We start from the raw sequence: 14,171 nt of genomic DNA, 5'->3' as shown, positions 1-14,171 counted from the left end.
TTCAATTAGAAAGATATGTTAATGCCTACTTATGAAGTAATTTAAATATTAAACTGAAATGTAGCGTTTACAAATCTGGGAGTTCTCCAGGAAGCTAATATAATAAAATAAGACTTAATCTAAGATGAAATTGGCATTGGTATATGGCATATATTGAGAGTTGGTTAAGAAGAAATAATGGCATGGCTTAAATTTGAGCCAATTTTAATGAAAAATTCCAAAGCCATGGTAATAGGGCCAATTTGGAAAAAAGAAAATATATTTTTAGGGTTTCAGGTTCGGATTATTCTGAGAATGAGAGCAACAGGAAACAGGCGGAGTCAGCAGCATATATATTTCAAGGGGGAAAACTAAATTTTAAATATGTTAGGTCTAGTCAGAGTTCAGCAGCCAACTAGTTATCACTGCCACTCCTTTTACAGCATGTATATATCATTATCTAAGTTTGCATATGAACAGTTTTCATATCTTGAAAATAAAAGTAATCTTTATATGGTATATTTTATTTAATTAATTATTTATTTTTGAATATTTTCTAGTTGTCCATGGATCTTTATTTAATTTAGATACATGTGGTGCTGAGACTCAAACCCAGTGCCTCACACATGCTAGGCAAGTGCTTTACCACTGAGCCACAACCCCAGCCCTGTAATTTATTTTTTAACTTTATTTCAACAGGAACAACTTAAACAGACATTCCCATCACAGTTAAAGAAACAGGAGTCATCTAAGAGCCTGAAGAAGGTTATTGCAGCTTTGTCAAATCCAAAAGCAACCTCTAGCTCACCAGCACATCCAAAACAAACATTAGAAAACAACCACCCTAATCCATTCTTGACAAATGCACTTTTAGGTAATCACCAACCAAATGGAGTTATTCAAAGTGTCATTCAAGAAGCTCCTCTAGCACTTACTACCAAAACTAAACTACAGAGTAAGATGAATGAAAACATTGCTACTGTAAGTAGCACCCCTTTTTCCTCACCTGTAAATTTGAGTACAAGTGGGAGAAGAACCCTGGGCAATCAGACACCCGTAATTCCCTCTGCCTCTTCCATACTGCATAATCAAGGGAAGGAAAAAGCAGTTAGCAATAATGTAAACACATTAAAACCACAGCATCTCTCTCATCCTGCAAAATCTTTGGTGGAACAATTCAGAGGAACAGATTCAGACATTCCCAGTAGTAAAGATTCTGAAGATTCAAATGAGGATGAAGAGGAAGATGATGAGGAAGAAGATGAGGAAGATGATGAAGATGATGACTCTGATGACAGTCAATCAGGTTATTTTCTATTTTAAATTTTAAAGTAATTCTGTAAGTGCTCTGTGAACCCCAAAACATTTTAAAGATCTTAATTCAAAGACTTGACGTCTTTCTCATTCATTTTGTTTCATATAGCTTTGTGCATTTCTATAATGAGCTTGTAAAATATAAGCATAATTGATATTGTAAATTGTAAGTTAAATTTTCATTGTGTTCATCTGACATTGACAAATAATAATTTTAAAGTGAATATAAATGACACATGAATTAAAGTTTCATCAGCTTGCTTAATTTTCATTTCATTCAGGACCACATGTCTCTTTTTTTTTCATCTCTTCTGCTACTTGTTAAAATATGTCATTACATATTTTAAACAGAGGTATAATTTTAGTCACAGTCATTCAGAAGGTAAAAAAAATCTAAATCCCTAAATGTCCATTGATAGCATAGAATTCATTAAATAATATAAGGGATTGTGGAGTGATGCCCTAATTTAAATTTTGATTCCTTTCTAGTTTTTTTTTGAGGGGATGGGGATTATTTTATAAAAATATAAAATACAAAGTCTCTTAAATTTTAAATACAAAGATGAAATGCATTTTATACAATCTGTGGATTTGTTACTGATCATATAGTTACTTAATTATGAAAATAAATAGAAAAATATAGTCCATTATACAATTTAAAGTATAAGTTAAAAGCAAACTACTTCTCAGGGTAAGAATAATTCTTCCTTGTAATATTGTGAATATAATGCATGATGGATACTGAATATCAATATTCATCACTTTCAGAAATTAACTTTTATAATGAACCTCAATTTAGGCAGGTAGTACTACACCAAATAGAATTCCTCAGTGCTGTTGTTCTGAAAACCTTCATGATACAATCCAAGTATCCATCCTATATTTATCAAAGTTAACCCAGTAATAGATTTTACATATCTGGAAGAATAGTTGCATTATATGTAGGACTTCATACTAGGACAAACTTAAATTATTGAACTACTGTCCTTCCATAATTATTTCCATAAGCTTATTTTTTAAGATATCTTATACCTAAAAACAATAACAACAACAAACTATAACCAAAAAGGCAAAAGCAACCAAGAATCTCCCCTAGACAACTCTCTTCTTTTACTCCAAATCCCAAATTAGGAATGATGATGGTTCTAGACTTCTCTTCCTCACACTAGACTTGGTATGCTTCTTAAGCCATTGAAATCTGTTACTTTGAATAGTCAATTATATTCCCTCTTTCTCCTTAGTTTTTCCATTTTAGTTAAAAGTGATTTTGAAGCCATTATGGCCATTAAGAATAAAGCCATTAAGCAGAACTCATCATGTGAATAGTGTCATGTGAGAATTATTTCAAGTCTTTACTGAAACTGATAATTTTAGAAGAATCTTGAGGCTTTATATGCCTACCATACGTTGTTCTCTAATAGCTTATAATAATTTTTACATTTATTCTTTGGGAAAATTGATTATTTGAATTCTCACTCACAGATACTGGTTCCTCTGAACTATTCTGTTTAGGTACAAAGTACAAATTATTGGTCATTATCTAGTTATAATATCCAAGTGCTTCTTTCACTTCCCAGAATCAGATAGTAATTCAGAATCAGATTCAGAAGGATCAGAAGAAGAAGATGATGATGATAAAGACCAAGATGAATCAGATAGCGATACTGAAGGAGAGAAAACTTCACTGAAACTGAATAAAACAACTTCCTCTGTCAAAGCCCTTCCATCAGTCTCACAGCTCACTCAACACCTCGTAACCTCCACATAGGAAAAGCCCCAGGCTCTCCTCCTGCTGCCTTATGTTCTGAATCCCAGTCACCTGCTTTTCTTGGCACATCTTCTTCCACACTTACTTCAAGTCCACACTCTGGTACCTACAGTTTATTTTTATTATTGTAAAGTAGAAATCAAACCATAGCAAGAATTTATATTTACACTGTGGTCTGGAGATGATCTCATTGGAATCAAATGTTATAGATTTTAGGTTGGCTAATAAAGGTCAGCATGTATTTTCAAAGGATATTACCTGATCTATTTTAAATTTTTCCATATTTTCAATTTAAGAACCTGATTAATGACAGTTCTTGATTGAAACCTCTGATTTTATAATCAATTGATAATTGGATTTTTTTGTACTTTATAAAAAGATCACTTGGACAATCCTATTTCTGCTCAACATGTAGCCAGTGTCACTTCTATTAGTAACATTCTTATTCCATTAACATGCTGTCTTTTTTTTTTTTTTTTACTTTTTATAAACTTCTAGAGGTCTTTATTAAGTCTCCACATTTAATATTCCGAAACTACTCTTTATTCTAATTCAATAACTAAGAAAATCTAGATTTATATAGTAAAATATTTTGTTATTGCTTTACTCATTTCACTCTCTTCTTTGCAATCTCTCTGGTTTTACTTTCATTTACCACAAACCATTATGATATTCTACTAATTTAAGATTAATTTATTTATATTTGTAAAAGTTCATCTTTGTCTTTGAAAAATTTACATATAATCATAATCCTATTCCTTTGTGCAATGTGGTTAGTAAAAATTTTTAGCATCTGAAAAGTCATATTTTCAAAGAAAACAACTCTAAATAGATTTTCGGAAGCCTCTGTTATTTCCCACATACTCCTTCAGCCATCCCTTTAATAAAAAATGGGAAGAAAGCTATATATTTTTTTACCTTGAACTATATTTTCTTCAGAGAGAAAAACTAATGATTTTGTCATTTGGACAAAAGAGAAAAAGAATCTTCTGCCTTATAAAATGTGTTTTGTCGAGAAGCAATTAAAAATAATGTATAAATTTCAGAAATACACTGATAATCCAAGTCATTAAAATATTTTTAAAGAAAAATACCTGAACTATCATAAAGTTGTCATCTATATAAATTAGTCTTTTATATTAACTAGTTGAATTTTCTTAAAGGCACTTCTAAAAGAAGAAGAGTTACAGATGAACGTGAACTGCGTATTCCTTTGGAATATGGGTATGCAAAATAAGGTTTTACATTTTGTTTTCCTCCATATTATTTATGCATGTTTGATGTGTGCTTTCTCATTCTCTACTATTACAAAAGAAGTGAACATACCGCGTAGTATTATAGTAGAAGAGCCAGAGCAAAGGGCAAACAAGTTATATCAGAAAACTGAAATTAAGCCTATGCTGCGTCAATGTGTGGCAGATTGGGATGGGATCATGCTGGCTGAAAAAGCCAAAGAGCAGTAATATAGTTAAGATTGTTAGAAGATTTTGTGAAGTTAAAGGACACTGAAAACCTTGATGTTCAAAATGAGGGACTCAAGCAGAGTTTGGCTAAAATTGTTTAATTAGAAATGACAAGTTTCAAGTTGGATATACTTGAGCCCGAAATGTCAGAGAGCTAGATTTACTTTACTCTTCTGACTTTAAGCTTTTCAGATGTAAAAAATTCGTTCATTCTGACACATGTAACTAAAATGTCTAAGTATTCAAACTAATTCCAGTTATTATTTCTAAAAAATTTAATAGAGTTTAGTGTTTGGAAATTGAGTCTGATAAATTTTTTAGCTGAAACTAATTTATTTGGATTATATGATTAGAGATTTGTTTTTGTTTTCTTTATATTTTTCATGTTTTGAAGAACTTGTATACTTTATATCTTTTTTTTTTTTTTAGTTTTTGAAAGCTTTCTTAAAAGTAAGTATGTCGTAACCCTCATTTCTGTTACATGTAGCTGGCAGAGAGAGACAAGAATAAGAAACTTTGGAGGGCGCCTTCAAGGAGAAGTAGCATATTATGCTCCATGTGGAAAGAAACTTAGGCAGTACCCTGAAGTAATAAAGGTACATACTTTTCACCAAGTAATATATATTTGGTGCATATTAAGCATGCTCATGCAAAGAAAAAGTGCACTCCTTTCTCAGATAAAGTTTTTTGATGCAAAATATTCTCTCGTATGGGTCTAAAATACTTAACCTAAGTTGATCTATAAATCCATAGCCCCTTGATAGTATATACAAAACATTAGTCTCCTGAAGCTAGCTGTACATCAAAGCTGGGTTGTAATTATTAAAACCTGAAGTGGAAAAATATGTGATTTTTTCAGTATCTCAGCAGAAATGGAATAATGGATATCTCAAGGGACAATTTCAGCTTCAGTGCAAAAATAAGAGTGGGTGACTTCTATGAAGCCAGAGATGGACCACAGGTATCCACTTTTTAAAAAGTATAGTCTTTGAACCAAAAGTAGTACCATAACCTCAATGAAGTAAATTTCACTACTGAAATTAGTCTGAAGCATTGCATTGTTAGTTAATTCATATAGCTATACATAAAACTTTGTGGTAATCACTAAGCCCTCAATTTACTCTGTTTTAGAAACAAGGAGCTTTGACATAACAGATGTCTTTTTCATATTTAAGTAAACTCTTTCCTGTTTATTAATTCAATCAATAATTCTATAGTTTATACAGGCATAAAAGTATCTGCATGTTAATGTAAAATATAGGGGGAATATTACTTCCTGAAAGGTAAAAAAATTTTTAAAGTTATTCAAATAGGAAAACCATGTTATTATAAGTGAGTCCAAAAGAGGATAAATATGCTTTAGTTTTTTGAAAGCAAAAAAATTAAATTTCCACTTGATTAAGTCATACTATATGATGTACTTTCACAAGTTTTGTAATTTGAAAGGTAAGGGTTCTTAAAATTAGGAAAGTGAAATTTCTGTGTTTCTGCAGAAATTGAGTTTTAAATTAATGATACTCATTTCTGAACATATCATCACAGTTTCCTTTGAGCTTGAAGGTTAAGTACACAACCTCATCAGTTAACAAAAAGAACCTTCCAAGAAGACCTCATTTGTGTGTTCCTTGTTTTTCCTATATTCCTCACTTGTACTCAGCTTTGTATGCTTATCATTCCCTTTGCCATTATCAGCTCCATTGAAAGTGGTTCCAGTTTAAGGAGGGATTAGACCTAGATTCTTGTTAGTCTATGAATAGTTTTGTGATTCTGAACAACAATAAAATAATACCCCATTCTCCTTTAATTTATTTATATGCCAGATAGAAACAATAATAATTATACTTCTGCTTCCTAGAATTATGGCAAGGTTAAAAATAGATCATATGCATGAAAATGTTTCAAAAAGTTTAAAATGCTCAGCCAACTGGAGGTGATATTTGCTTTCTTGATTGAACCTTTCTTTCAACCCATTATAATTTACTTAAAGAAATTTTTTTTGAGATTAATAATTTCTTTGTGAATAGGCAGACTTTTCAAACCTCTCTTACCCACTGATTTTATAGAGCTGAAAATAGAAAAACTTCCCTATTCTGTAATTTTAAGAGATTTTTTAAAAGGGATTTTCTAAGATACATGGTTTCAAAAAGAACTCAAAATTCTGAAAAAGCATTCTTTTGTGTACATTATAACCTATATTCCACCATTGTTATCCATGACTTTTTAAGGAACAAATTGTATCCAGATCTATTTGTCTCTTTACTGCTAGTTCTAATATACCAAAATGAATTTATCTCAGGTTTAACTTTTTTATACAACTATATTATGTGATTTTTCCATTTTTCTTTTTATTTGTTAACACATAACAACCACAAGAAAGATTTGGACTAAATCTACCAGCAACCACAGTGCTATTTTACTCATCCATATATATAGGATCAATTTTTTAATCAGAAAACATAAGGTAATAATTTTTATAATTCTTATTTTTAATCTTTGGTTCATATTATAAACTCCTTATTTATACCAAAGATATCTTTATGTTTTTAAATTCTATCATTTTTGCTCTGAGAGGAAAGCTAATTGCTTAATCTATAAAGACTCATTACACAAAGCAGAATGTTTTTTGACTTTCACTTTTTATTAAGCATAATCAGTGTTGTTCAAATGCATTTTGTCTGTTAAAATCAATTCCAATCAACAAAATATGATGAATTACTTAAACCATAATATGTACAGTTGCTAACATTTCAACAGAGTGCTAGGAGAAAATAGTAGCAATTTTGAAAGCACTTCTCTTAGTTAAAAAAAAGTGAGTAAGTTGGAGTCATTTCAGGATACTTTTAGAGAAAACATTTAAAGGTAAGTATCTAAATAAGTGTTTTATTTTGTTAATTAGACATGTGTATTCTTGTAGAGCCATATGCATTTCTATGGATTGTGTGGTTTGTATATATAAGCATATGCCTAAATAGAAATGTATATAAGAATTTTTTATGAAAATTAACAAAGGTTACATTTTTTTTTTCTTTTTTTTTTTACGGTGCTAGGGATTAGAACCCAGGGCCTTGTGCTTGCAAGGCAAGCACTTTACCAACTGAGCTTTCTCCCCAGTCCTACATATTTTTGTTTAAGTATAATATGAAGTTATTCTGATCAGTTTAAATTTTGTATATATAAAATATCGTTTGACACAAAATACTTACCATACAGTGATAATTATAAGTATTGATAGTGTGTCTAACTTTATACACATTTTATTAGTGATTTGATGCTAAAAATATACTGAAAAGCAAAATTGTGCATATTAAAAATCAAAAGGAAACGTGTCAAAACTTTAAAAATGGATGTAATATTTGACAATAGAGTGGATCTTTTTTTTTTTTTGCTTTCTACATTCTTGTGTATTTTCTGAATTATGCTTGTATTAAGTATTTTTGTGAAAAACAATATCTTTTTAAAATAATACTTTCCACTTTGGGGCTAGGGTTGTGGCTCATTGGTAGAGCACTCACCTAGCATGCATGAAGCACTGAGTTCAATCCTCAGCACCGCATTAAAATAAAATAGAGGTATTGTGTCCACTTACAGTTAAAATATATATATATTAAAAAAATACTTCTCCATTTTGTAATTCAATAAAACTAAGAATTCATGAGTTTTCCAATGCATGGAGATTGTAAATAATGTTCTCAAATGTTCTAGGCTTCATATATCTATTAAGTGATAGGAAATGAAATGTTTTATTTTCATATTCATTAGTACTCTTGTTTATTTGTTTTTTTCATAATCCTGGGAATAGAACCCAGGACCTGGTACATGCTTGGTAAGTGCTATACCACTGAGCTACATCCCAGGTTTTTAACAATTTTATTTTAAGAAGGTCTATCTAAGTTGCCGAGGCTGGCTTTGAACTTGTGATCATTCTGTGGTGGCCTGCCTGGTAGCTGAGAGTACAGTCATGCTCCACTGTCACCATCTTAATTTATTAGCATTTTAAATCAGTCTCTAAATAAAATATTTTACCTGTAAATATGTTTCACCATCTTGCTTTTCTTCCTTCTCTTAAAAGATACCAATAAAAATTATTAGTTCTGCAACTTCCAGTTTTACTTAAAGCATTTCAAAAATTGCATCAAAGCTTTAAATTTTATAGATGAAACATAGGAGGTAATTTCCACCAGAAGGTAAATATCTGTAGTGGAAAATGATGATTATTTTGTATAAATTAATTATTTTAATTCAGTATGTTTCTGAGATTAAGATAATGATTAAATATGAATTTTGGTAAAGAACATGTGTTGAAAATAGGAATTAAGGTACAATAACTCATATTTATTGAAATTTAGGTAAATTCATTCTTTCCCAAAAGACAACATGATTATCTTTAAAAAGAAAAAAGAGAAGCCTTTAATTTAAGTGAATTGAATAATAAAGATGCAGGGGTAAAAGCTTTTAATGTATTCATTATCAGTTTCATTTATTTCAGTCTATAAGTTTGGCCAGAGATTTGTAGAATTAGCCACCTCTCAGCATCTACGATAGATAATAAATACTTCTTACCACCTTAACTTTAGGGGTGATAAACATCATGAAATAAATAGTAATGCTCTCTGTAAGTCTGTGCTACACTGGTGAACTGCCTTCTAATGAAGTTCCCTGAGCTGTTTTAGCTTCTTTAGACCCCTTTGAAAAAGGGTATAAGGTAAAGAGATTTTTTTTTAACAGACTTCTGCTCCATTACGTTATGTAGGACTTGTTAAACCTAATGCTTGTCATTGATTTTATTTAATTTTGTCAGAATAATAGAAATTAAGGTCAAGCTAGACAGATTTTGGTAAACATGAGTTTTTTGTTTATTTAACCTAAATATAATACTAAAGTAAAAGTTATTCAATATTCCCTTGGAATATATGAAAGTTTCATAGTAAATTATAAAGTAGAAAAGATTATTTGAAATACATAATGATCTACTCAAAAACATTTTTTGTGAATTATAGAAAACAAAAAATTTAAGCACAAATATTACAGTTATGGTCTTTTTTTTTTTTTTAAACCGGGAATTTCAGAAGCTTTTAGAGTGTGAATGTCTACTGTACTCAATCCAAAAATGCAAAGGAAGATGCAAAGACAAAATAAGTTAAAAATAACTGAAATCATTGCTTTCTTTTTCTATTTGAGAGGTACTTACAAAAAGCATTCTTCATAATGGTATAATGCCTTATGGAAAAATAAAATGTCTGCAGTTCCTTCTGAAAAGAGCCTTTATTCATAGCCATTTAATTAATAAATATTTATGGCAAATATATTTAATGTGGCAGGCATTTTTCCCTCAAATAAATGTTACCTGAAGGCATTTTTTCCATAAGGGAAATTGTGAACATATCTTTCACTGCAGAAAAGTTGAAAGCCAGAATTTGAAGAAAAATCAGTGTTTATAGAGAGACTAAAGAGTACAGAAAAATAGAAATTATGATCATTGGTTTAGAGCACCTTATTCTGGATAATTTATTCTGATGCCATCCAGCTAAAATTAGGATTTTGTTAATGAAAAGTAAGAGGAGATTTCACAATAAGTTAGTCAACACACAGGTCTCTGGCACAATTGTAATGCTGGTAATTATTTCAAATTAAGAACAAAAGATTGGGAGTCAACAACCAGAGTTCTTTGCTGTTAACTGTCACACCTAGTGCAACATAGCTGTGGGCACATATGGACACTGAGAACATGAAGGATCACTACCAGAAGTCTAAAAGTCTAGAAATTTATGTCATTGATCTACCAGGTAGGATTTTTGTGATAAGACAAGTCCAAGTGTGGCACTGAAGTGGAAATATTGAAAGTTATAACTCTTGGAAGGTAACCTACTGTGAGTAACTGGACAGCGAAGTCAGGTTTATGGAAGCAGTTGTTTCAAACCACATCTTTTTCAACTGTTTCTAGTAGATGATACCCCTCCCCCCAGAGACAGCTATTATTCTTTCACATTTTTAAAGTGATATTCAGAATAGGATATGGTGTTAATAAGCTGTGTGACCTAATATAGATTACTAATTCCTAATGCCATAAGTTTATAGCGTATCAAACATTCACTACCTACCTCTGGAACAGTCAAGTGACTAAAAATCGACATAATTCTAAACTATAAGATAGACATAAAGAAACCCAATAAAATTCTGACTTTTTCATATTAATGTCCTTCTTAAAATATGAAATGTCAAATACTGTCAGAAATATTTAATGCCCTTGTTTTGCTCATGCCCTAAGATTTTTCTTGGACTTTTTTCAGAGAAATTCAGCATCCTATATTACTTTGAAAAACTGAAACCTACTTAATTCGTTCATCTGTAATGTAAATGCAAATACTATAGGAGGGCTTTTAAGATCCATCCTAAGTTTTATGTAAACTATTAGGAAGTAAAGGATTCTCAAAGTACACTTTCAGAGAAAGGTAAAAACTTCCTTTACTTAAGCTGTGGTTAAATTTACTGAAAAATCGGGGCTGGGGAGATAGCTCAGTTGGTAGAGTGCTTGCTTTGTAAGCACAAGGCCCTGGGTTCGATCCCCAGCACCCCCCCAAAAAAAAAAAATTTACTGAAAATCATATAGCCAAAATTCAGTTTGGTAAATAATCAATTCCCTAAATAACTGACACCTAAAATTATCAGAACAAATAGCTTAATCTAGATTTAAAACATATACCATGGCTATTTAGTACTACAGGCAAGGACTGGAGTATACCTAGGCCCTGATTTAGTAAAGGATGAGTAAAGTAGGAGAGAATTCCTTCTATTTATTTATGTAACATGGAACATTTAAGATATACTAGTCAACTCAGATGTTAAACTTGGAAATCAGCATTTAGTGGCACAGGATTGCAAATCCACGAAAAAATTGCTGCAGCAAAGTCTTAGTGATACTAAAACTTAAAAAAAAAAAACCTCAGTAACTTGGCAAATAGGTCACTCAGTACTTTAGCTTTTGGTAGACTGGTTTACTACCTTTACTTTATATACTGCTTTACCTTCAAAATAAATAGTTTACAGGCTTGTGAAATCGAACAAAATGGGAGCAACAAAAGTCAAAGACAACCTAGGATATAAAACTGAAGCAGGAATGAGACTTGAGAACAACCTTTAAGACCTAAACATGTTGCTACTAAACCACAGATTGACTATAGCTTTGAATAGAATGTGGGAAAACTAGTTAGGCAGTTCATTGCCTGAAAAAAAAGGTGAAAATAAACCAGTTGCTCATGAAATGTTCACTGATACTTTGGAATGTCATTATTGAAGACAAATAGAAATGTTGAAATAGGAAGATTATATTGAAATAAAATTTCATAATGATTCATCTCTTCTTTTGGATTTCTGAATGCAGAAAATATTTTTAAATTGTTAATTCAAAATAAATATTTTCTTTAAAACTCTGTTTTTAAGTCCTAATTTTTTTTGCCAATTTTCCCAAATACTTCTCCATCCTGTAACTTAACTTTGTTCAGGAAGAAAACCTCACTACCCTTTCCCTTTTCCGTATTGTTTACTGCACACCTTAATGACCTTTCCTCCTTTACATCCAGGCAATCTTTAATTCCACTCAGGTTTTTTTTTTCCCCCCCCAAAAGACCGATGCATTACCTTCCTTTCTACCTGTAATTCCCATGCACTAATTGAGACTCTTGTAATTTTTATAGGGATAATTGAGACGACATCCTGTCCTAACTTCTAAGTCTTTTTCCATTTTACTTCTCTTGGGGTAGTCCTTGCATCACCTGCATTAGAATAGCCTTAACCCAAGTCCTTGTTAAAAATACTGTTCCTATAGGAGAAAAGACTCTAACTCACCTTTAGAAAATATAATGCCTTCCTTAGAGTAGGTACCTCAAAAAATATTTAAGTAATGGAAACTTTTTAAAATAATATGTTGCAGTCCTACAGTATACTTATCTCATTTTCCTTTTTTACCTTGACTATTTTGTACAGTTTTCTGAAAGAAAACACTTGTTTTTTTCTTTTCTCCCTGAAGTATGTGTATAAGTGAATGTGTTATTTGCTAAGCATATAAATAACTCTTGAAAGAAGTTATAATAATATAATAAATTTAATCTCACATCATCTCCATCATATTAATCCTCTATTTTCTTTTTTTTATTATCTTTTATTTTTCATATTTAATTTTTGTGGTACCGGGGACTTAGCCCAGGGCCCCTTAACCACTGAACCAAACCACCAACCCTTTTAACTTTTTTATTTATTTTGAGTCAGGGTCCTCACTAAGGACTAAGTTGCTTAGGGCCTAAATTGCTGAGACTGACTTTGAACCGGTGATCTCACTGCCTCCTGAGTTGTTGTGATTACAATGGGTGTACATCACTGTGCCCAGCTCCTATCTGTATCTTTTAAATCTTAGGAAAGAATGTTTCCAGGAAACACTTAAACTTTTTAAAGTCTTAGAAATTAAGAAAAATTAATTAAATTTTTAAATATCTAATTTCTGACGCAAGCTATTAGTGGGACTGGGGTTGTAACTCATTGGTAAAGTACTTGCCTAGCACTTGTGGGCACTGGGTTCAAGCCTCAGTACCACATAAAAATTTAAAAAATAAATAAAGGTATTGTGTCCATCTACAACTAAGAATATTTTTATAGAAGTATTAGCATATAATCAAGTATATATTTATTTGCTCAGGAAACAGTTACTGAGAAAAATAATATCTGTCCTTACCCACAATTATTTGGCTCCTCAGTGAATTAAGGTTATAGTATAAGGTTCACATGTCCCAAACCATCCTTTTCTCATTTTCTGAAATCCAGAATTTAGGGTACATCACATGTAATCCAGTATATGCAACCAAAAGCAAAATGTAAATGATAATATCACTATGTTTGCCTGTTAAGTTTTGGGCACCAACATATACTATCCTTTTTTGACACAGGTATATTTTCTTAGCTAAATAACAACTATGTGAAAATTATATCAGAAAAGAAAAGTTGATAAAACTCTTTAAATCTTGATCTAAAACTAATTTTCTTGTTAATAAGATACTTTAAAATCTGAATGCAGATTTGTTTATAGATTCTTTTATGAGCCTCTCTCTTCTACTCTGTGTTACAAATATCACTTTTATATTTTTCAAGTTATGTGGTACAATGCACCTTGGTGTCTAAGAGCACAATAGAAAATGAAAACCTAAACCAATTAAAAGCTTCCCTTACTAGTGAACATAACATCATGATACTGTTCCAAAGACTTTCTTGGTGGCTTGTGGTCTGAAAATGCACTTGATGTAACTGTTGAGCCTATTTACTTCATTTGAATACTTAGAAAAAAGTTTTCATAATTTTTAAAAAATTTTAGCATGAAAATTACTGAAAGGAATTAGTATAGGTTTTAATTTTTGCAAATAGATATGGACTATATGCATTAAATTTTTTTCTGACAATCTTTCCTTTATATAATCTTGACTCTGCTTTCAAGGCAGAATGTTTTGATCAGTCACTTATCAAATATAATAACATGTTTGTAACATCTTTGTACATCTTGTACACCTAGTGTCAGAATGAGACATGGGATTTGAATCACAGTTCTGTTCCTTGCTGTCTATGTACCTCATTGGGCTTGAATTCTTTCTATTGTAATGGAAGGACAA

General features: G+C 31.0%; 1 protein-coding gene across 1 annotated transcript in view; it reads left to right on the top strand.

Annotated features, from left to right (window-relative positions):
* Baz2b (bromodomain adjacent to zinc finger domain 2B) overlaps positions 1–14,171 on the top strand; it is a 159,975-nt gene that overhangs the window by 53,944 nt on the left and 91,860 nt on the right. The window contains 6 exon segments of the mRNA XM_047546021.1: positions 679–1,285; positions 2,871–3,008; positions 3,011–3,163; positions 4,225–4,285; positions 5,012–5,120; positions 5,384–5,485. Coding sequence (XP_047401977.1) covers positions 679–1,285; positions 2,871–3,008; positions 3,011–3,163; positions 4,225–4,285; positions 5,012–5,120; positions 5,384–5,485 — 1,170 coding nt within the window.

Source organism: Sciurus carolinensis, chromosome 3, assembly GCF_902686445.1.
Source record: "Sciurus carolinensis chromosome 3, mSciCar1.2, whole genome shotgun sequence".
In the NCBI taxonomy this organism is placed as follows: domain Eukaryota; kingdom Metazoa; phylum Chordata; class Mammalia; order Rodentia; family Sciuridae; genus Sciurus; species Sciurus carolinensis.
Note: the sequence above shows the minus strand (reverse complement) of the source record. Positions and strands in the feature narration are given on the sequence as shown.